Here is a 23,250-nt window from a genome sequence, read left to right on the forward strand (position 1 = left end):
AGTGTAACACACTGACTCATTGTCAGAGTCAAAATTCCTGACTTTGCAAATATAACACAAGAGTAGATGAATTAAAAAGTAATGGATTGGGAGCACCAACCTGAATACAAGTTTTAAAAAAAGACAATTTATGCACATTAAAGTTATTATACGTGAAAGGCATGTTACTGCTCAGAAGAATTGAAAAATTGCGGGTGGAATTCTCCCAAAAAATTCGAAGTACCGAATTCATGTAAAAACAAGTATATCCCGCTGCCTTTTTCAGCGGGATTTTCAAAATGAATCTCCCACACTCTGCATTACAGAGTGCCCTAGCATGAATCATGATGAAAATCTGGGGATGGGGCTGGAGAGGCTGGCAGCATAGTGCTGAGTGGGCCACTGCGCATGCGCCGATCTGTCAGTGTGAAGATTGTACATGTGCAGTAGCCCCACACTGCCCGCCTCCTGATTGCGGGCCAGCTTGATCACTGTCGCTCCGGCCGACCATCCCCCCCCGCCAAATTGCTAGCCTCCTGGTCGTGTCTGGGCAGCCCCGAACCGCTCCCAATGTCCATCAGGCCAACGACCCCCTTCCCCAACCTCAATGCCCAGCCCTTCCCTCGCTGTGCAAAGTGACAGGAACCCCCCCCCCCGCAACTCCCACCGATCTCCCATATAGGCCTGGCCCCCTCCCCTGGGACTGCCTGATGCCTGGTGGGCATTGCTAATCTGCCTCCTGGGCATTGTCACTTTGTCCCTTGGGCTGTGCCTGGGGCCAGGTTGGCATTGCCAAGCTGGCAGTGCCTAGGGGGTACCCCCATTACCTTCGACCTCCTGGGGGACCCCCATGTCCTCGCCTTCGCTCCATCGGGTTGAGGCTGCTAGCTCCCCATTAGTGGAGAGCTGTTGTGAAACATTCGCAGGAGGTGGAGGGATATAATTTAAATATCTTACATTAGAATTCCAGCAGCCGGAAACATGCAGAGGCCATGGTGCCCAGCAGGAAGCCCGCTACATGGCCTCCGCTTACTGGGAGAATAGCCCCCTACATTTGATGAAATGCTGGAAAATCTCAGCAGGTCTGGCAGCATCTGTAAGGAGAGAAAAGAGCTGACATTTCGAGTCCAGGTGACCCTTTATCAAAGCTGACAGTTGAACGCTGGTAACACTGGCGACTTATTGTCAGGGTCAAATTTCTGACTTTGCTAATATAAAGCAAAAGTAGATGAATAAAAGATGATGGATTGGGAGCACCAACTTCAATACAAGTTTTAAGAAAAGACGATTTATATATCTAGTTGTTGTTATATGTGAAAAGCATTCCACTGCTCAGGTGAATTGAAAAATTACGGATGGAGTTCTCCCAAAAATGTTCTAAATACCAAAAACTGGAGTAAATCCCACTGCCTTTTTCAACAGGAATTTCAAAATGAATCACAGAATGCCGTAGTGTAAATCACAATGAAAATCTGGGGCTGGGGCCTATCACCGTGGACAAGCCGGCAGCATAGTGCTGAGCGGGCCACTGCACAAGCATCAATCTGTCAAAGTAGAGCTTTGACAAAGCGTCGTCTGGACTCGAAACGTCAGCTCTTTTCTCTCCTTACAGATGCTGTCAGACCTGCTGAGATTTTCCAGCATTTTCTCTTTTGGTTTCAGATTCCAGCATCCACAGTAATTTGCTTTTGTCCCCTACATTTGATAATCAATACACTTTATAACAAAGTGGTTTGACCATGATTAAGTCTAGTCTCAGTATTTTCTGTCAATGAAGTATGAAGGAAGATTGCATAATGCAGTGGCACAGTGGTTAGCACTGTGGCCTCACAGCGCCAGGGATCTGGGTTCAATTCTGGCCTTGGGTAACTGTCTGTGTGGGGTTTACACGCTCTCCTCATACGTATATGTGTGTGTGTGTGTGTGTGTGTGTGTGTGTGTGTGCATGTTCCCTCCGGATGCTCCGGTTTCCTCCTACAGTCCAAAAATGTGCAGTTTAAGTGGATTGTTCATGGCAAATGGCCAATGGGGGGGCTCTTTCAGAGAGTCGGTGCACTCCGGATAGGCCAAATGGCCTGCTTCTGCACTGTGTAGGGATTCTATGGATTGAAGAACGAATTTGCTAGAATGTTTCAGAAATGAGAAATTATAGATATAAAGAGATATTAAGATACCAGGACTATTTCCACCAATACTGATGGCTGTGATGTGTTTTGAAATGAATTGAAGTCATGAAAGATGGGACTGAATGAATAATGTTTTCTATAAGCAGAAACATATCAGTTTTTAAACTTTGAAAAATGTTAACATTGTAAAGACAGAAAGACTCCTCTTCTTTCAGAGTCTTTGATTTTCAATTTAAAATTTCACTAAGAAAGGTTATGAGAGAGATTTTTTGTGTAGAGTGTTGTTGGAGCGTGGAAGGCCTTTCCAGACTGAGAAATTGATGGATAGGCCATTGTATTTCTTAAGTGAAAAAAAGAGAGAGCATTTGAAGATACTTGGCTGTTAGGGGGGAAAAGGTTAGTGGAATTAGTTTTGGATTGTTAATAAGCCAGCACATCCACAGCGGACCAACTGACAAGTAGAATCATAGAATCCCTACAATGCAGAAAGGGGCCATTCGTCCCATCAAGCCCGCTTCAACAATAACCTCACCCAGGCTCTACCCCTGTGACCCCACATATTTGCCCTCCTAATTTACTCCCTGACTCTAAGGAGCAATTTAACATGACCAATCAACTTAATCTGCACATTTTTGGATTGTGGGAGGAAATGGAGCACCTGGAAGAAACCCACACAGACACAGGGAGAATATGCAAACTCCACACAGGCAGTCACCCGAGGCCGGAATTGAACCCAAGTCCCTATCGCTGTGAGGAAGCAGTGCTAACCACAGTGCCACTGTCCGCTAGTAACATGTGTGGTTCTAGGATACCTGGAAGATTTTGAAATATTTTTATTACTACCCCAAGTCAGGCTGGCACAATGGGCAAGCTTCACTGGTAAATTTATTTCCATTGCAAAACCGTGCTCCATTTCTAAAAACCCTGGTCACGATAAAGCCTCAATCAATTTGTATTTATAAATCTCATCCAGATGTGGTGGGGGTCATTTATTTGATAATTAAATTTATTTAAGAGAAAAGAACAATTGGAGAGATGAGATTGAGCTCAAAACAGACCCAGTCTTACGTAGAGACTGAAATAATAGTTGGGGAAAAATTTTCTTTGGGGGTGGCATGGTAGCACAGTGGTTAGCACTGCTGCTTCACAGCTCCAGCGACCTGGGTTTGATTCCCGACTTGGGTCATGTCTGTGTGGAGTTTGCACATTCTTGTCGTGACTGCGTAGGTTTCCTCCGGGTGCTCTGGTTTCCTCCCAGTCCAAAGATGTGCGGGTTGGGTTGATTGGCCATGCTAAACAAAAAATTGTCCTTAGTGTCCTGAGATGCATAGGTTAGAGGGATTAGTGTGTAACTAGGGATATGGGGGTAAGGCCTGGGTGGGATTGTGGTCAGTGCAGAGTTGATGGGCCGAATGGCCTCTTTCTCTACTGTAGGGTTTCTGTGATTGCTATGTTTATATTGCTCTTACTCTGAACAAATGGTTTTTCACCAGATCTTTTCTGTTAAGTGAATCCTTTCTGTTCCAACAGGGGAGACTGGCTTCTGAATTTTGTCTATCGTAGTTCTTCAGTGCAACTGAATGTAGCAGGTCTACAACCAATTACCCTGGATGATAGAAAAATGATTAATGTGGATCTTTCATCTATTGTGAGTATTTATCTGCACTGCCTTAAGTAATGTTTGATCTACATGAATAGACTTTGCTGTTCAGGACAGTGTCAGTCTTCCTTAATCGGAAGACTGTTTATCTCTCAAATGCTGCAACCAATTTAGGCCCATCTTAAATAAATTTTAAAAAACTTAAGATGTCCCATTATGTTGTGTGCAAATCTGAGCATGAAGTCCTCTTCAGCTTCAAATATAGTTGGCTCTTTTCTTGTGTGAGATGAAGATTCAAATCCCCTTTTCCACCCTTGGTATTGAGTGTGGATATCCAACTGCCCCCATTTCAGAGAATTAGTTTTTCCCCAACTTTGTCCCTTCAACCAAGCCTTAGAAGAGAAATTGGAAAGAAGTCCTCAGTGGCAGATCAGGTGGAAGATACTTGTATGGTATCAATGGCTGTGATGGTGGATGAAGGCTACAGCAGGAGGGAGATCCCTCGTCGTTGAGCTTCACATGCCATCGGAACTGGACCTTACTTTATCAAAGGCCATGTGTCGACAGGTGTATAATGGTGTACCCATGTTAAAAGATGCTCTGCACCAAATGTCTACCTAGAGGAAACCAACACCCCCTCCACAGAGACAAGCCCTGTGGCGATTGATGAGAGATGATAGAAACAGGACTGTGAGATTTTGAATGTCCCTAGCTTTGATCCTATTCGATCCCTTTCTCAAACTTGGGTAGATCCCTCATAATTTTTCCCTCCAGTGGTATAAAGTTTGATTTGATTTGATTTATAATTGTCACATGTATTAACATAAAGTGAAAAGTATTGTTTCTTGCGTGCTATACAGACAAAACATACCGTTCATAGGGAAGGAAATGAGAGAGTACAGAATGTAGTGTTACAGTCATAGTTAGGGTTTAGAGAAAGAGCAACTTAATGCAAGACAAGTCCATTCAAAAGCAGGGAAGAAGCTGTTCTTGAGTCGGTTGGTACGTGGCCTCAGACTTTTGTATCTTTTTCCCAAAGGAAGAAGGTGGAAGAATGTCCCGGATGCGTGGGATCCTTAATTTTGCTGGCTGCTTTGTCGAGGCAGCAGTCAATGTAGACAGAGTCAATGGGTGGGAGACTGGTTTGCGTGATGGATTGGGCTACATTCACAACCTTTTGTAGCTCCTTGCAGTCTTGGGCAGAGAAAGAGCCCATACCAAGCTGTGATACAACCAGTAAGGATGCTTTCTATGGTGCATCTGTAAAATTTGGTGTGGGTCGTAGCTGACATGCCAAATTTCTGTGGTCTTCCGAAAAAGTAGAGGAGGAACCAGGACTGGTTGTCGATGATCTGGACACCTAAAAAAACTTGAAGCTCTCGACTCTTTTTACTTCATCCCCATTGATATAGACAGGGGCATGTTCTCCTTTACGCTTCCTGAAGTCCATGACAATCGTTGAAGGTTTCCTTGTAGAGTATGTGATTTTATGAGGTCAATTAATGTGACCATGATAAGAAACAGGAGCAGGAACAGGTTATTCAGCTCTTCGTACCTGCTCTGCCATTCAAAACACTTATGGCTGATCTACTCCACATTCCTGCCTTTCATGCCGTAACCTTTGACTCAGTTGTAGATTTAAATCTCTCTACGTGCAACTTTGAATATATTCAATTACTCAGCTCCCTCTGCTCTCTGGAGAAGAAAATTCCAAAATCTAACAACCCTCCAATAAAAGAAATTCTTCCTCAACTTTGTCTTAAATGGGAAGTCCTTTATTTTTAAACTCTTCACCCCCATAAGCGGAAATACCTCTTAACATTGTGTCAAGCTCCCTCAGAATCTTACATGTTCCAAAAAGATGACTTCTCATTCTTCTAAATTCCAATGTGTAACCTGCTCAACCGTTCCTCATAGCAAGATATCCTTACTCTTATTTTCCATTCCTATTGCAATAAAGGCCAATACTCCATTTTCCTTCCTAATTACTTGCATGGTCTTTTTTTATATCATGTGGGCACCTAGATACCTCAGCATTCTGCAGTCCCCATTTAAATAAGACTCTGCTTTTCAGTTCTTCCTGCCAAAGTGGACAATCTTATATTTTCCCACATTATCTTCTAGTTTCATTTCCAAGGAACAATTGGCAATGCTTGAACCCGTTCTTATGTCCAGAACCACTGAGATAAACTTTCAATATTTGATTTGATCGTAGTAATGTCTATTTAAGATGTTAAATATTATTACAGTATTAAAAAATTCTAACCTATACTGTGTAATTACTGTCAGGTGAGCTTTCAGTTTGTTTTTAGATTCTTTATACAATCAATAAACTGAAGAATTTTTTATCCCCAGTACACAAAGGAGAAGAAATTCTCTGGTGTGTTGTGTAGCAATGCTAGAAGCAAGCTATTATGAAATGTATTTATTCTGTTTGAGGCGTTCCAGTTGATGCATTTCTTCAATGGAGTAACTTCAGGCAGTGCCAAAACATTGTTTGTAAGAATGGCCAGATTTCAGAAAATATTAGTATTGCACCTCATGTGTCACTAGCCAAAAAGGATGTAATGTTTCGCATTCCTCAAAATTGTTTGCACTTTCTTAACCACGTTGGGTTTGTGAATTTTAGGGATTGCATCTCTAAAGACAAACAGCAAACCTATTCACAATCATAACATAGATCACGGCACCAGTATTCACAGGGCAATATGTTGAAGTTTTCTGTGAGCTATATCATTCTCAGTGCCCATTTTAGCCCGCACAGTAACCCCTACAACCTCCCTCCCTCCCCCTTAACCTCCTCTCTCTTCATTCCACCACTGCCACAGACCTCCCCCAGCATCTTTGTACATTGTGCTTTGCAATGCTGCCGTTTGGTTCAGTTGTTGCTTTGGAAAATGCCCGTATGGAGTTTCCAATGCTTCCTGATGCAGTGACTGAGGTCTCTGTTCAACGAAGAGTAGGGGAGAGGGAAAGTTCTAGAAACTAGACCGTTTATTCCTCAATACCTCAACCAGCATCAGCAAGAACAGATTCTCTGATCATTTATCCAGCTGCTATTTGTGAAAATTGCTATATGCAAAATGAATGCCCTTTTTCCTTACTTTACAACAGTGTCTACACTTCAACAAGTATCACATTGGCTGTTAAATGCTTTGGGCTGCACTAATGTTTTGCAAGATGCTGGATAATTGCTGGTCCTTGCTTCAGCATCAGTGTTATGACAGTAAGTGTGGTTTAAGTGCAGTTACTGTCCAGCCTCATCACGTTACACAGTCATTATGCTAATGAAAATTTGACACCATGACTAGTAAAGATGAAAATAATTGTAGCTTCCCACAAGTGCTTTATGCCCTTTCAGACCTCCATTGTTTTGGGAAAAATTAGCTGCAGTCAGAACTTCATAGTGGTGTGATTTTTAATGAAAATGAAGGGTATTAAATCATCAGGTAACATATATTTCAACGTTGGGGATTCTGATGAGGATTGAAAAACAGCAGCAATTCAGATAGAAAGAGACAGAGAGCGAAGACAAGTCAAGCAGAGAAAGACCACAAAACATGGTCAACTTAAAAGAGAGACTCATTATTGTGGGATGAAGCATGGCAGCATGTCTTGAACAGGAGACACAGAAACAGGAGTTAGTTCCTGAGACATAGAAACTAGAAGCAGGAGTAGGCCATTCAGCCCTTCAAGCATGCTCCGCCATTCATTTTGATCACAGCAAATCATCGAATTCAATATCCTGATTCCCCCTCCATGTCCCTTGTTGTCTTTAGCCCCAAAAGCTTTATCTAATTTCTTAAAATCAGACAACATTTTGGCCTCAACTATGTTCTGTGGGACTGAATTCCACACATTCACCACCCTCTGGGTGAAGAAATTTCTTGTCACCTCAGTACTAAAAGTTTTGCACCTCATCCTCATACTATGACCCCCTAATTCTGGAAAAGAGACAGTGAAAATGATTGCCTGACCCTGTTGAGGTTATCCAAAGTTTCTGTCTATTTTTATCAGACTCTTCAGCCTGGTGTGTTAAGCAACTCTGTCATTCAATATTTGCGGCTTAGTCCGGCTACCTGGAATGTAAGTTCAAACCTATGATTCAGAGGAGACGAATGACATGTTAAGAATTCATATCGACACAGAATAAATTGTAAAACTAACGCAGAGGTTGAAATGGTATTCTTGCTTCAATTGTCAGTGGATCTCTTTCAAGAAATGAGTTCAAAGAGGTCAGACATGATGGGTATGTATCGATTTTTTTTTTCATTTTCTTTCACAGGATGTGGGCATTGCTGGCTAGGCCAGCAGTTGTTGCCCATCCCTAATTGCCCTAAAATAGTTGGTGGTGAGCTGCCTTTCTGAATCACTGCAGCCTGTGTGGTGTAGGTACACCCACAGTACTGTTAGAAAGGGAGATCCAGGATTTTGATTCGGTGACAGGAAAGGAACAGTGATATATTTCCAAATCAGGATGGTGTGTGGCTTGGAGGGGAATTTGCAGGTGGTGATGTTCCCATGCATCTGCTGCCCTTGTCCTTCTAGATAGTACAGGTCATGCTGATGAAGGAACCTCAATGAGTTGCTGCAGTGCACCTTAGATACCTGGAATTCTCTGCCCGTTGAAGTGGTGGAGGCTGCCTTGCTAAATATTTTTAAAACGCGGGTTGATGGGTTTTTGATAAGAGAGGGGATTAAGGGTTATGGGGAGAAAGCGGGAAAGTGGAACTGAGCAGCGACAGATCAGCCATGATCTTATTGAATGGCGGGGCAGGCTCGAAGGGCTAGATGGCCTCCTCCTGCTCCTATTTCTTATGTTCTTGTGTACTACAGACAGCTGCCACTATGTTGGTGGTGGAGGGACTGAATGTTTAAGGGGGTGGATGGGATGCCAATCAAGTGGACTGCTTTGTCTTGGTTGGTGTCAAGCTTCTTGAGTGTTGTTGGAATTGCACCCATCCAAACACGTGGAAGGTATTCCATCACATTCCTCATTTGTGCCTTTTAGATGGTGTACAGGCTTTGGCAAAGCAGATGATGAGATCTCACTGCCAAGTTCCCAACCTCTGACTTGCTCTTGTGACCTCAATATTGGTATGATTGATCCTATTTAGTTGGTGGTCAATAGGACGTTGATAACGGGGGACTCAGTAATGGTAATATCACGGGGAGATGATTAGATTCTCTTTTGTAGGAGATGGTCATTGCCAGACACTTGTGTAACACAAATGTTGCTTGGTATCAAAAGAAATTTAACAGTGAAGCACACTGAGTTCCCCAAAACCTGAAAATTGGTGCCCTGTCAAACCTCATGACCATGCATTTAATTGTGAGCCTTTGCAAAGCTAACTCAAACATTCTAGAGTATAGCACATGGGAAAACACTTCATACAATGGTATTCCGCAAAACATAACAAACCAATAACATTAGCTATGCTAAAATACTAAATAACTCAGATTACATTTCTGTAACAGACTTCACCATAACAAAGCAAAATGAGAAATGGTTATTTCACCCAGTATTTCCAGTCACTCTATGCACCATATGCCCTCTAACCTAATAGATACTACCTGTTCTCTCTCCTGAGAGGTAGTTGTTATAAACACACTCTAATTTCCAAACATAATTAAGGGAAACTCCAGAATATTCATCCATTTCGTATCTCCACTATTCAGCTCTGGTCTGCTGCCCTCCAGGTAACATATTTTCTTCAAACATTTTAAGTGATTCCCTCTCCTCCTATATAGTCATTGTCCTTTTCAAAGCCACCATCATCAGCCCTCTCAAACTTGTCATTGCCTGCCAAATCTTACCTGTCTTTCCCTGTTTGAATCTCTCCGACCAGGTTCCTACCCCTGCCGCAGGAGTGAAACTGCCATAATCCAAGGCATCAATTCAATTCTCTATAACTGTGATCAATCTCTCTCCTCAATCCTTCAAAACCTCTTTGTTCAGGTTTAAATGGTCATCGATTTTCACTATTAAAGATAAGAAGGACCACTGTTTTCAGGCCCAGCCTCAACACAATACCTTATCCACCAACTGTGACCCCTCCCAAACATCATCTCAGGCTGCACTAAACACTACCAACCTTGATGTCCTTTATAACCCAAAGAACAACTTCTGATCCCTTATCTTCTCCACACAAATTGCCTACTTCATATTTTCAAATGCATCTCACATCTGCCTCAATCTGTCCTCCCCTCAACCTATCTTACCAGCTGCTATTCATCCAGTACTTTCAATTTAAAATCCTCATCCTCACATTTAAACTCTTTCCTAATCTTGGCCATGTCTATAACCAATTCCTGACTTGTCATCCTCTTATTCCCCCGATGTTTACAGGATAGGCTTTTACTATTCAGGCCCTGTTATCAGAAATTCTACCCTAAAGCTCCACTCCCTCTAACACTGGCACTATCTCCCCTCCAGCACTGGGACAACCGCCGGAACACCACCACCACCACCCACCCACCTGCCCCGGCACATGATACCTCTGTCTTCTAAGACACATATCCTCATAATTCATAACAAATCTTCTACAAGATTCCCAATGCAAATTGCATCGGTATTCCTGACACATACATACACACACTTGCTATTCCTGATGCGCGCACACGGTATTCTTTACGCATACTTCTTCTTTATTACTGCCACTGTCTGCCTCTGTATCCCAGACACATAGCCCTATTATAATCCGACACACATTTCCTCTGCACTCTGGCCATAGACTTCCTGTGAATTCCAGACCTGCTCACCTTCTGCATTCCTGATTCATGTTCGCTTGTTATTCCTGGCACTCGTTCTTTATGTGCTGTTGACACATGCCCCCTCTATCATAGAGCATACTCTTTCAGTATTGCTGACCTGTGCTTCTTTGATACTCCAAATATCTGTTGCCTCTGCATTTGTCACCTTGCTGTTGTGTGTTAACTTTCTCCTTTTCATGTGTCAGATGTTTATTATTTAAGGACCTGAAGGCTCCCTACTTCCATATGCTTTCCTTGAGCTTACAGTGGCAAGTTTCCAAACAATGCCACTGCACACGGTATTAAATTATTTTAGAGAAAGGCAAAATACTGTGGATGCTGGAACCTGAAGCAAAAACATAAAATGCTGGAGAAACTCAGCAGGTCTGACAGATCTGTGGAGTCAAAATAGAGCCAACATTTTTAGTTTGGGTAACCCTTCATCAGAGCTGGCACTGATTAAATCACTTTGTTTGTGCTACCCCTAGGTATACCCCTACTCTTAACTGTATATTTGTTCAACAATTTTTCGAGCAGCGTTAATCGACGCTGCTAACTTTCTACAATAACCTGTGAAAAGATAGTTCCTCCATATGCAGCATCCCCACGTTTCAAACACAGGTCCATTTGCTTTGCATTGTGCACATTCTGGGACGTATGGAAAATGGATTACACAAATGGGAATGACTCCTGTTTCCAAATGAGAGTAAATAAAATGCACTTCAGTCTCTAAAGGTTTTACAACTCAGGAAAAAATTAGAGTATCCACTCTTATCGGCGAAGATGGTGGCACAATGGGAATGTCACTGATCTTGTAATCCAGATGCCCAGGCTAATGTTCTAGAGACACGGATTCAAATCCCACCATGGCAGCTGGTGGAATTTAATTTCAATTAATAAAATCTGGAATTGAAAGCTAGTTTCAGTAATGAAATCCCATCTGGTTCATTAATGTCCTTTAAGGTAGGAAGTCAGCCATCCTTCCCTGGTCAGGCCTACAGACCCACAACAACATGGTTGACTCTTAACTGCCCTCTGAAATGGCCCAACAAGCCATTCAGTTCAAGGGCAACTAGGGATCAGCAACAAATGCTGGCCTTGCCAGCGATGCACACATCCCATGAAATAATTTTTAAGAAGTCAATCCCAAGATTATTCTCATTCTAAATTAAAGTTTATATTTTAGTGTCACAAGCAGGCTTCCATTCACACTGCAATGAAGTTACTATGAAAATCCCCACACTCTGTTCGGTACACTGAGGGAGAATTTAGCCTGGCCAGTGCACTTAACCAGTATGTCTTTCTGACTATGGGAGGAAACAGCATGCATCCAGAGGAAACCCAAACAGACACACAGAGAATATGCAAAGTCTACACTGACAGTGACCCAAGTCAGGAATTGAACCCAGGTCCCTGTGAAGCAGCAGTGCTAACCACTGTACACTGTGCCACCGTGAAAATTAAAATAGAGGAAGTTGGCAACATTCAGGTGGAATTAAGCATGATGTGGAGCTCTGTCCTTGCAAACAACTGCACTAACCAGTGTGGACTGAGCCATACAACTAGAAGGTGCCCCTACAGCTCAATCTGACCTAAGTGTGTGGACGAAGGTAGCGCAATTGATGTCGTATACATGGATTTTAGTAAGGCGTTTGATAAGGTTCCCCATGGTAGGCTCATGAAAAAGATAAAGAGGCGTGAGATAGAAGGAAATTTGGCCAATTGGATAAGTAACTGGCTGTATCATAGAAGACAGAGGGTGGTGGTGGAGGGAAAATTTTCAGACTGGAGGCCAGTTACCAGCGGTGTACCACAGGGGACAGTGCTGGGTACTCTGCTTTTTGTGATTTTTATCAATGACTTGGAAGAAGGGGCTGAAGGGTGGGTTAGTAAATTTGCTGATGACACCAAGATTGGTGGAGTAGTGGATGAGGTGGAGGGCTCTTGCAAGCTGCAAAGAGACATTGATGGGATGCAGAGCTGGGCTGAAAAGTGGCAGATGGAGTTTAACCCTGATAAGTGTGAGGTGATTCATTTTGGTAGGACAAACTTGAATGCAGATTACAGGGTCAATGGCAGAGTTCTAAGGAACGTGGAGGAACAGAGAGATTTTGGGGTTCATATCCACAGATCTCTGAAGGTTGCCACTCAAGTGGATAGAGCCCTGAAGAAGGCTTATAGTACGTTAGCGTTTATTAACAGGGGGTTTGAGTTTAAGAGCCGTGGGGTAATGCTGCAACTATACCGGACATTGATGAGACCACATTTAGAATTTTGTGTTCAGTTCTGGTCACCTCATTATAAGAAGGATGTGGAAGCATTGGAGAGACTGCAGAGGAGATTTACCAGGATGCTGCCTGGTTTGGAGGGAAGGTCTTATGAGGAAAGGTCGAGGGAGCTGGGGCTTTTCTCTTTGGAGCGGAGGAGGATGAGAGGCGACTTAATAGAAGTTTATAAGATGATGAGAGGGATTGATGGAGCGAACGTGCAGAGACTATTTCCTCGGGTGGATGTAGCTGTTACTAGGGGGCATAACTATAAGGTTCATGGTGGGAGATACAGAAGGGATGTCCGAGGTAGATTCTTCACTCAGAGAGTGGTTGGGGTGTGGAATAGACTGCCTGCTGTGATAGCGGAGGTGGACACTTTAGGAACCTTCAAGCGGTTATTGGATTGGCACATGGAGCACTCCGGAATTATAGGGAGGGGATAGCTTGATCTTGGGATTGGACATAGCTCGGCACAACATTGAGGGCCGAAGAGCCTGTACTGTGCTGTAATGTTCTATGTTCTATGATCTGAATTAGCACATCTCACTCAGCGCATCACAATCTTCTCAACACCACAAGGGTTAGAGAAAATGAACATCTTGACTCCCAGTCCAGTGGAAATTGAGTATAGACAGATCAGGAGGTATTGTGAAACTCTACGCTGTCAAGAAACTTCCAAAACCTGCTGGCCAGACTTGCCCATGCTGAATGGTCAAGTCGGCCTCCCTATATCCACAAAACTGGATTCCTGCAGGAGTCGGCAACCTCAGGAATTTACAAAACAAGATTGGCAAAAAGAGTGGGAGGGAAAGAAAATCAGAGACATGATTAGCATTGTATTTCCTCCTTCCTGCAAGTTCATGGATCAGCAGTGATATACAGATTACAGCAGAAAGAATACATCTTAATGTACCAGGTGTCTTATACCTGTGTGCCTAATGTATTACAAATAGATTTTACTGTAACTCAGCCTTGCCTAACTTCCAGTACAAGACAGCTTTGATGAACTGACTAATTATTGTTATCCATCTGTCCAGCCCTGTACTTACCAAACCACAATGAGTCAACATTGAGAGAGAAAACCAGACCTATGAGATAAATCTTCAATTCATAGCAGTCAGAGACAAGAGTCCTTGAGTTCTGAGTGATCTGATGCAACTTCTGTACTGCATACTCATTCTAACATTGTTTAAAAACACAGGAAAGTCTGGGACTGGAAAAGATTTTGTGGTCTATCTGGCCAGCCCCAAAAATTAATGTACCTCGATTTCCCATTCCCTCAAATCTCTCTTCAATTCCCCTGCAATCTTTTCTACACTTAGTGCGTCGCTCCTCACTCCAAACTTTGCATTCACAAATCCTTTCTCTCACATAGTCAAAATTTAAGCTTTCTGTGCTCCTACCTTTCTCTGACCTTGAGCCTGTGATTTCAGTTCTTGATTTGATTTATTGTCACATGCATTAGTATATGGTGAAAAGTCTTGTTTCGTGCGTACTGTACAGACAAAGCATAGTGCTCATAGAGAAGGAAAGGAGAGTGTGCAGAATGTAGTGTTACAGCATGGTGGTACAGTGGTTAGCACTGCTGCCTCACAGTGCCAGGGACCCGGGTTCTATTCCCAGGTCATTGCCTGTGCGGAGTCTGCACATTCTCCCTGCGTGGGTTTCCTCCCACAGTCCAAAGATGTGCTGGTTAGGTGCATTGGTCGTGCTAAATTCTCTCGAACAGGCGCTTGAGTGTGGCGACTAGGGGATTTTCACAGTAACTTCATTGCAGTGTGAATGTAAGCCTACTTGTGACTAATAAATTAACTTGAACTTGAACATTCTGTTCAAGGTTTTGTAGCAAATTCTTGGCCTTGGCCCCTAATTTATTGCAGGGGAGCATCTCAGGACTTGTCCAATTAGACTATTTCTCCTACGCCTTTGGCTTAAAAAAACTTTGCAGTGCAAATTGCTGCAAGTGTGAGCAGGTAACTAGACACCTGGGATCTTGAAAAAAAAACAGGATCATTGTTTTAATCAATTCACTTTAATTTTTGGCCAAAGGCAGAGAAATGGTGGAGAGATAAATAGGATGGGTAAGAGTCAAATTAGGTACGGATATTAAAATAGAGGGGGAAAAGAAGTTGGTTTAAGGGAGAAAGGAAATGCAAGAAAAACATTTCAAAGTGTTAATAATCTCTAACAACATTTGAATACTTGCAAGAATGAGATTTAACAGTGTCAGTTATTACTTTCGTGGGCTGGAGAGGTTGAATGGCATTTCAAGAACATGCATTTCAACATTCACAGGGTCCTGGCACTGTTAAGTACCAGCCCCAATTTTCTGCAGCAAGCTGAATTGGTAACCGTCGCACAAATGCAGCAATCTCAAAACTCACCAGGGTGTTCACAGCGAGCTGCCATTTTCAGAAGGCTAAGGACAAAGATGTGTGGGTTCAGCAGATTGGCCATGTTAAATTGACTCTACTTCCAGGGGGATTAGCAGAATAAATGTGTGAGGTTACGGGAGTAGGGCCTGGGTGGGATTGTGGTTGGTATAGACTTGATGGGCTGAATAGCCTCTCTCTGCGCTGTAGGGATTCTATGATTCTATGACAGAGCAATGCAAACTCACCTGACAATTTGTGGCAATTCACATTATATCGTTACTCATCACAAATTAAAGAACTTACACACCAATAATCGTGAAGCATGCCATTTTCTTCCCGGCAGTTTCATTGCACTGTGTCAGTAAGGCAGGCAAAGATGGAATTATTTAAAATACATTTTGGATGACAATTATTATAACATAGGAAGTAAATGGATGAATCAGTGCACTGTTTCCAACTCCCTTGTCCAAATTAACTGGGGAATGTAATCCTTTTTTATTCTTGGCAGTTACAGCTAACACTAGGTGGCAGGGTGGCAATCTATCAAATGGAAGAATGTGGGAGGGTGGAGTGAGCCATGATTCATCTCAGTGACCTGACCGTCCTTATTACTTGGAATAAACAGCAGAGGAACCATGTTGGGTTGTTGAATAGGCATGCAGTAATTCACAGATATTTTTATTGCAAAATAAAGTATGTGAAGATGAATCTGTGACACTTCAACTGAGTGTTTCTGTGAATATGATTTAAAATGCAAGATTACATCTCGAGTCATTTGTAGATATCAGCAGAAAATTACAATCAGTGACAATGTTGGTACAAGGGCAGCAAGCCAGGGTTTATATAGCATTTACAACACAGCCTCAAGCCACTCAGCATGGTGTTCATGCTACATATGAACCTTCTCTCCTCTCACCTCATTTGAATTTTTTTTTCTATTCATTCATGGGATGTGGGCATTGCTGGCTGGTTCAGCATTTATTGCCCATCCCTAATTGCCCTTGAACTGAATTACTAGGCCATTTCACAGTCGACCACATTGTTATGGAGTCACATGTAGGCCAGATCAGGTAAGGACAGCAGATTTCCTTTCCTGAAGGATATTAATGTGGTTGGGGTGGAGTGTAGTCAGAGGCCCAGACTAATGCCCTGGGCTCAAACATTGGCTCAAATCCCACCTCGGCAGCTGGTGAAATTTAAAGTCAATGAATAAAATCTGGAACATGAAAGCAAGCCATCAGTAATGGTGAGCATGACAACTATCATTGATTGTCAAAAAGCCCATCCAGTTCACTAGTATCCTTTAGGGAAGGAAATCTGCCATCCTTGCCTGGTCTGGCCTGCATGTGACTCCAAAGCCACAGCAATGTCACTGGACATGTATGTTTTGAAAAGGCCCAGCAAATCAATGAGTCCCAGAGTAATTGGGGATGGGCAACAAATCCTGGCCTTGCCAACTACACCCACATCCCATGAAAAAATACAGAAAAAGGCAAGCAAAATGCACTGACGGATGGTTGGATCTCATGTCATTGGGATAAGTTTGTTTACTATGTTATGTATTGTCTATGTATGGCAGGTGATGCAAGTGGCAGCCTGTCATAAATGAACGGATAACTTGGGGTAAAAACAGAAAATGTTGGAAAAACTCAGCCGGTTTGGCAGCATCTGAGAGAGGAAAACAAAGTTAGCATTTCAAGTCCATGTGACTCTTCAGACTTGGAATATTGCACTGTGTCTGCATGCATCCAGGTGTTAGTCTGTAAGCCAGCAGTGTGTGACAACCAGCATGTGCTCATGTGCAGGCCACTTTTGTAACATGTGTCCACACTGGTGTTTGTGGTATACAGGGCCCACCACCATATGCCATAGAGGGTATAGGTTTAAAGTGAAAGGGGAGAGATACAAAAGGGTCCATAGGGGCAATTTTCTCACACACAGTGTGATGAATGTTTGGAATGAGCTGCCAGAGGCAGTAGTAGAAGTGGGTATAATTTTGTCTTTTAAAAAACATTTAGACAGTTGCATGGGTATAGAGGGATGTAAGCTAAAACTGGACAGCGTGGACAAATTGAACCAAAGGGCCTGTTTCCATGCTGTAAACCTCTACATGCCAGTATTCAAGCAAACAAAATAGTCTATGTGCTTGCCAGTGTATTTATTTTTTGTTCATGGAACATGGACATCGCTGCCTGGGTCAGCATTTATTGCTTATAGGTTAAGCAGGCTGCTTATTTTAGCAGCGAGTATAGAATCTCCATTAAACTCCACAGCAAAGAGGAGAGGCAAGTCGTGAGAAAAGTACCAATCAGATCCCTGTACGAAACAAAAACAGAGGAGGCTGGAGACACTCAACAGGTTAGGCAGTGCCTGATGCAGCAGTATAAAAATAGAAAATACTGGGAAGGGTAAGTAGGTCTGGCAGCACCTGTGGGGAGATGAAGAAAAGCTTCTTCAAGGCTGAAGAAGCCACACAGACTCGAAACTTTAACTCTTTCTTTCCCTATAGACACTGCCAGAGTTGTCCCAGCATGTGCTGTTCTTAATTCAGATTTCGAGCACGCCCAGTAATTTGCTTTTATTGGCTGATAAAGTGGAGTTGGTTCCAGGTATATGATCTTCCGTCTGACCTGTAAATGGAGGTGTTTCAAGCGAGTACCGAGGCAGGGAAAGGGAAAATCTGTCACAGGGTAGAAGATGAGAGAGACCAAGTGCCTCACAGTACCAGGGACCCAGGTTCAATTCCAGGCTTGGGTGACTGTCTGTGGAGTTGGCATATTCTCCCCGTGTCTGGTGGGTTTACTCCCACAATCCAAAGGTTTGTGGGTTAGGTTGACTGGCCATGCTGTCAGGGGGATTAGCAGGGTAAATATGTAGAGTTACAGGGATAGGACCTGGGTAGGATTGTTGGTGGTGCAGGCGTGATGGGCTGAATGGCCCCCTACTGTACTGTAGGGATACTATGAAAAGGGTGATGGCAAAGAGGTAATGGAACAAGGAAATTAAGAAAGATGTGTCTGGAGTACATATAAATAGGAAAAAAAGAATCATCACTCACGCTGTAGTCTTTTATAAAAATCCTGTATGACTGTTCCACGCAATTTAAATGTTGGCTTAAAAGTGAGGTATGTTTTAGGGCTCGCGATATCTCCACAGAGTGACAATGTATGGCCATTCCTGACAGACCATTGGTAACTTTCGTTGTTTTCATACCAAGATTTCTCTTAGTGCTGCACTTGTTTCAGATGCTTCCTGTTCACATTTTATTTCTGTCAACACCACTCCACTGCAGCATTTTACCATAACAACACTGAATATTGCATGTCTCACCATCTGATGTGGTGGGAAGAGTCTGTGATACTGGGGTCATAACTGAATGAGTTGACATCAAAAGAAAGCCTGGTTAGGAAATATACCATGCCATGGCGATATTACCAGTCTTATAAATCAGTCATGCAGGTCTTTGCTATTAAAACTGATTGATGTTGACCGTATAAGCAGGATTGGTTGTTGGCTTAAATCTTAAACAGTGCTCATTATTTTCTCCTTATTGTTCTTTTTGCCTGTCTTCTCATGAAAGCACAAGCCCTTCACTGGAGCTCTATTCTACAGAAGTGTCTGTTCTCAAGGACTTCACCTAAGTGGCCACTCTATTGTTGTGTTCAAGACAGCACATATTGGGGTAGATGGGAGCTAATCATAACAACCTAAACTGTTAATCAAAGTTCACAAAATATATTCTTTCACTGCATCAAATCTCATTTTAAGCAGTGATTTGATAAAAGTGGTCCCAAGTCCATATAATTTACTGTTTGCAGTGCATATTGGGAGAAGTTGTGTGCTTAATGTGCTTGTTTATTGACTCCATCAAATGCCAGGACATTTCTGTTTCCATTTTAATTCTCAAAGAAGCATGGCAGGCGAGCAACAGATAAAACCTGCTTATTTGTAGAGAGGGAGAAGTCTTCACTGGCTGTAGCTGGGATATGTGAACCATCTGTTTGTAATGAGATGTGTAAAGATTTGGTTTAGCTCCTAGCTTCAGTGTTCTTTTTCCAATGCATAAGGAAGCAGTTTGTTCCTTCTCCTTCGACACATGCAAAAAGTAACTGTTGGATGTGGTGTGGGCTTTTGAGTGTCCAGTTATTGAGTTATAAATATGCTGGCTTTGAATCCCTTGTTACCTTGACATTAATGCACTAACCAGCAATGTCTTGTTGCTGTGAAATTGCTGTGTTGGCTTTTAGATGTTCTACGGCAGCACTGTGGTTAGCACTGCTGCCTCACAGTGCCAGGGTCTGGGGTTCGATTCCCGACTTGGGTCCCTGTCTGTGCGGAGTGTGCACCTTCTCTCCATCTCTGTGTGGGTTTCCTCCGGGCACTCCAGTTTCCTCCCTCAGTCCAAAGGACATGTTGGTTATGTGCATTGGCCATGCTAAATTCTCCCTCAGTGTACCTGAGTGTGGCAACTAGGGGATTTTCACAGTAAGTTCATTGTGGTGTTAATGTAAGCCTACTTGTGACCCCAATAAATAAGATTCATTAACTTTATATAACTTTACTGTGAGGTTGGTGTGATGCTTTAAGGTATCTTGTTAACTGAGAGTTAAGGTGTTGGCTTTGAGTGTCCTGTAGCTGAGGTTAAAACGTCTTGTGTTCAATGTCTTGTTACTATGAGGTCAGAGAATTGGTGTTGCTCCATAATAGTAGAAACAGCACTTGCATGTGCTTATCATTAGCAACTAATGAGTGGACAGTCCAGAAAGATAAGAAAGTGTCCATCCAGTGAGTGGCCCTCACTGCACTATGCCAATGGAAAACTTGTCTCTCTCTGAATAAATCCCAGAGCATAATGCACAAAACTGTAGAAAGTTCTACATAGTTGGGCGAGGAACTAAATACAGAGAGGGAAACACCCTATAAACGTTCAGGGGTCACAGGGAAAAAAAGTTGTCAGAGTGCAGTTTTATTCCTTGAGGAGGTGTCATAGGATTTTTTTTCTGCATTGATATATAGAACTTAAATACGGTAAGGATAGAAATATTTCCCACTGGCAAATTGTTCCAATTAACTTTAAACATTCAACTTTGTAAAAAGTTTGATGAAAGGCTGCATGTAGAAGAAGCTTTAATTTCCTGTTGAAATATTTTCAGTTACATTGGCAACAAAGTGCAAATAAGAAATCATTTTCAGTCCAGTTTGGCTATGAGAATTATTAAGTGCTAGCACGTCAGCAAATAACAGAAAAGCGAAGGAGTGCAATGAACTTCTGGTATGGCATTGCAGACCCTATAGGGTGTTAGAATCTTAAGATTACGGAGGAGCCCATTTGACCCATAGTGCCAGGGGTTTTTCTATTTTTTCACAGGATGTGGCTATCATTGACTAAGCCAGCATTTGTTGCCCATCCCTAATTACACTTAAGAAAGCTGGCAGTGAACCAACACCTTAAACCACTGCACTCCGTGTGGTATAAGTGCACCCACGGTGCTGTTAGTTGCAGGATTTTGACCCAGCAACACTGAGGGAACAACAATATGATTCCAAGCCAGGGTGGTCCATGACTTGGAGGAGAATCTGCAGGTGGTGATGTTCCTATGCATCTATTGTCCTTGTCACTCTAGATAGTAGAGATCGTGGGTTGGAAAGTGTTATCTAAGAAGCCTTGGTAGGTTGCTGCAGTACATCCTTTAGATGGTATACACTGCTGTCATTTTGTGTTAGTGGTGGAGAGAGTGGATGTTTGTGAATAGGGTGCCATCAAGTGGGTTACTTTGTTCTGGATGGTGTCAAATGTCTTGAGTATTGTTGGAGTTGCTCGTTCAGGCAAGTGAAGACAAAGCAACCCATTCGCTTGAACCCCCCATTCAAAAGAGTATCATATTCCTGACTTGTGCCATGTAGAGGATGGACAGAGTTTGGGGAGTCTGAAGGTATGTTACTCGCTGCAGAATTCCCAGCCTATGATCTGCTGTTAGTCACAGTATTTATATGACTGGTCCAGTTTCTGGTCAATGGTAATCCTCAGGATGTTAATAGTGGGGGATTCAGTGATAATAATGCCATTGGATATCATAGGCAGATGGTTAGATTCTCTTTTGTTGGAGATGGTCACTGCCTAGCACCTGTGTAGGGTGAATGTTACTTGCCACTTATCAACCCAAGTTTAGATATTGTCCAGGTCTTGCTGCATATGGGCACAAACAGCTTCAGTATCTGAGGAGTTATGAATGATACTGAACATTGTCGGTGAATATCCTCACTTCTAACAACATGATAGAAGGAAGGTCATTGATGTAGCAGCTGAAGATAGGTGGACACTATCCTGAGGAGATCCTACAGCGATGTCCCTGGACTGAGATGATTGACAACAGCCCTCTTCCTCTGTGCTAGCTATGACTCCAACCAATCAATTAGTCCTAATTAGCTACTCAATTAATTCTGCAACTTCTGTTTCCTCTACACTGCACCAATATTTACTTTTAAATAGATTCTCCTTTGAAAGATGCTTCTGAATCTTTTTGGGTCCCATTTTAAGACTAATGCATTACATTGAATAATGTCCCCACTACCTAGGAATATCTGGCATATAATTGCCAGAATTCAATTTGTCTTTAGTCTGCACTCCCACTTTTAAATGTATTCATACCCCTAAATCTCTCTCTTCTTCCACTCTTGTTAAGATTAGGTTATTCTTCCTCTTTTTTTCCAAGTTTTACTTTACATTTTGCTATATTGAACTGCAGCCACCATTTATCTTGGAAAGAAATTTCCATTGGCCCTCCAACCTTCAAGTCATTTATTCATCCTGCTTTGTTACCCAGAATATATTTATAGTGCATACTTCCGCGTTGGAGACACAAAGTGCTGGCTAAGGAAACAGTCCTGGGTGCATCCCACAGAAGAAGACCATTCACCTCTTCGAATTTGCACTGACTCCCTGAAAGAACATCCCACCCGGGCTTTTCCCTCTGCCCTATCCCCTTAACCCCACCCATTTTACCATGGTTAATCCACCTAACCACATCTTTGAACATCAAGGGGCAATTTACCATAGCCAATCCACTTAACCTGCATATATTTGGATTGAGGGAGGAAACTGGAGCACCTGGATGAAACCCATGCAAACACGGGAGAACATGCAAATTCCACACAGATAGTGCCCCAAGGCTAGATTTGAACTCAGGTCCCTGGCACTGTGAGGTAGTAATGCTAACAACTGTGCCACCATGCCAGTAAGTATCCTTCCTCAATTTTGACTGCTTCTGTCCTCCCAATCTATCATTGGATAGATACATTTCCTCATAATTACAACTCTATTCCAACCACAAATGTGCTTGTAATTTACTCCTTGTATATTAGAAGACCCATTACTATTTCCTAACTCTAATCAAACAGGTACTACCTGGTACCACCCTGGAGAAAATCATCACCTAAATGATGCATTCCTGTCGAAGCCTCTTAGCTCGGTTCACAACAGTCTTGGTGGCACGGATTCCCTAGAGACTCCTCTTTTAGCTGCTTTCTTTAGCAAACCTCATTAAACAGTTTGGTCATCTCTAGCAAAACTGAAGCACAGCAGTGGAATTGCTCAAATCTCTGGGATAACCATGTCTTTGGCTTTCTGTCCCTTTTAATTGTGTTAAACACACAGCTCCTTATACATGTGCCTTCTCTGTTTTTCTCCTGCTGCAGCTTCATTTTCTTTGGCCACGTGGCACACTTATCTTCCTCACTGTTGGTTCTGCTTCCTGGACCTGTATTTCTTATAAGTCAAGAAAATAGTAGTTGGTCTCCTTACAATTGATGCAAACTCTTAAAAGTCTTTTTTCAATCCCCTTAAAAATAATTACAGATTCCTGGGACATTCCAAAGAAATTACAAATCTTCCTTACTGTACTGCTTCACAGATTGTCACAGGCTGAATTCCAGTTCAGTCTAGACTGCACTCTTAGTTCCTTCTCATTCTTTGCCCTTGTTGAATAATCAGAATGCAGGTTTTATTTCAATCTTGATGTGAACCATATTGCTTTTGTGGTTCAGGAATAAGCTCATTCGGGCCATTTCTCTTGTGTTTTATTTTACCACTTTGCTTCCCTCTTCTGAAAGTACTGACCTTCACCGGGGTATTGGTTTCACTGACACTG

At 42.6% G+C, this 23,250-nt stretch overlaps 1 protein-coding gene across 3 annotated transcripts in view; it reads left to right on the forward strand.

Annotated features, from left to right (window-relative positions):
- Positions 1-23,250, forward strand: part of tmco4 (transmembrane and coiled-coil domains 4) — a 106,456-nt gene that overhangs the window by 76,543 nt on the left and 6,663 nt on the right. For all 3 annotated transcript variants that reach the window (XM_080214980.1, XM_080214981.1, XM_080214982.1), the window contains exon 13: positions 3,636-3,753. In XM_080214980.1, the coding sequence (XP_080071106.1) occupies positions 3,636-3,753 (118 nt within the window). The remainder of the gene's footprint in view (positions 1-3,635; positions 3,754-23,250) is intronic.

Source organism: Carcharhinus amblyrhynchos, chromosome 30 (genome assembly GCF_965287045.1).
Source record: "Carcharhinus amblyrhynchos chromosome 30, sCarAmb.v2.hapA, whole genome shotgun sequence".
NCBI lineage: Eukaryota > Metazoa > Chordata > Chondrichthyes > Carcharhiniformes > Carcharhinidae > Carcharhinus > Carcharhinus amblyrhynchos.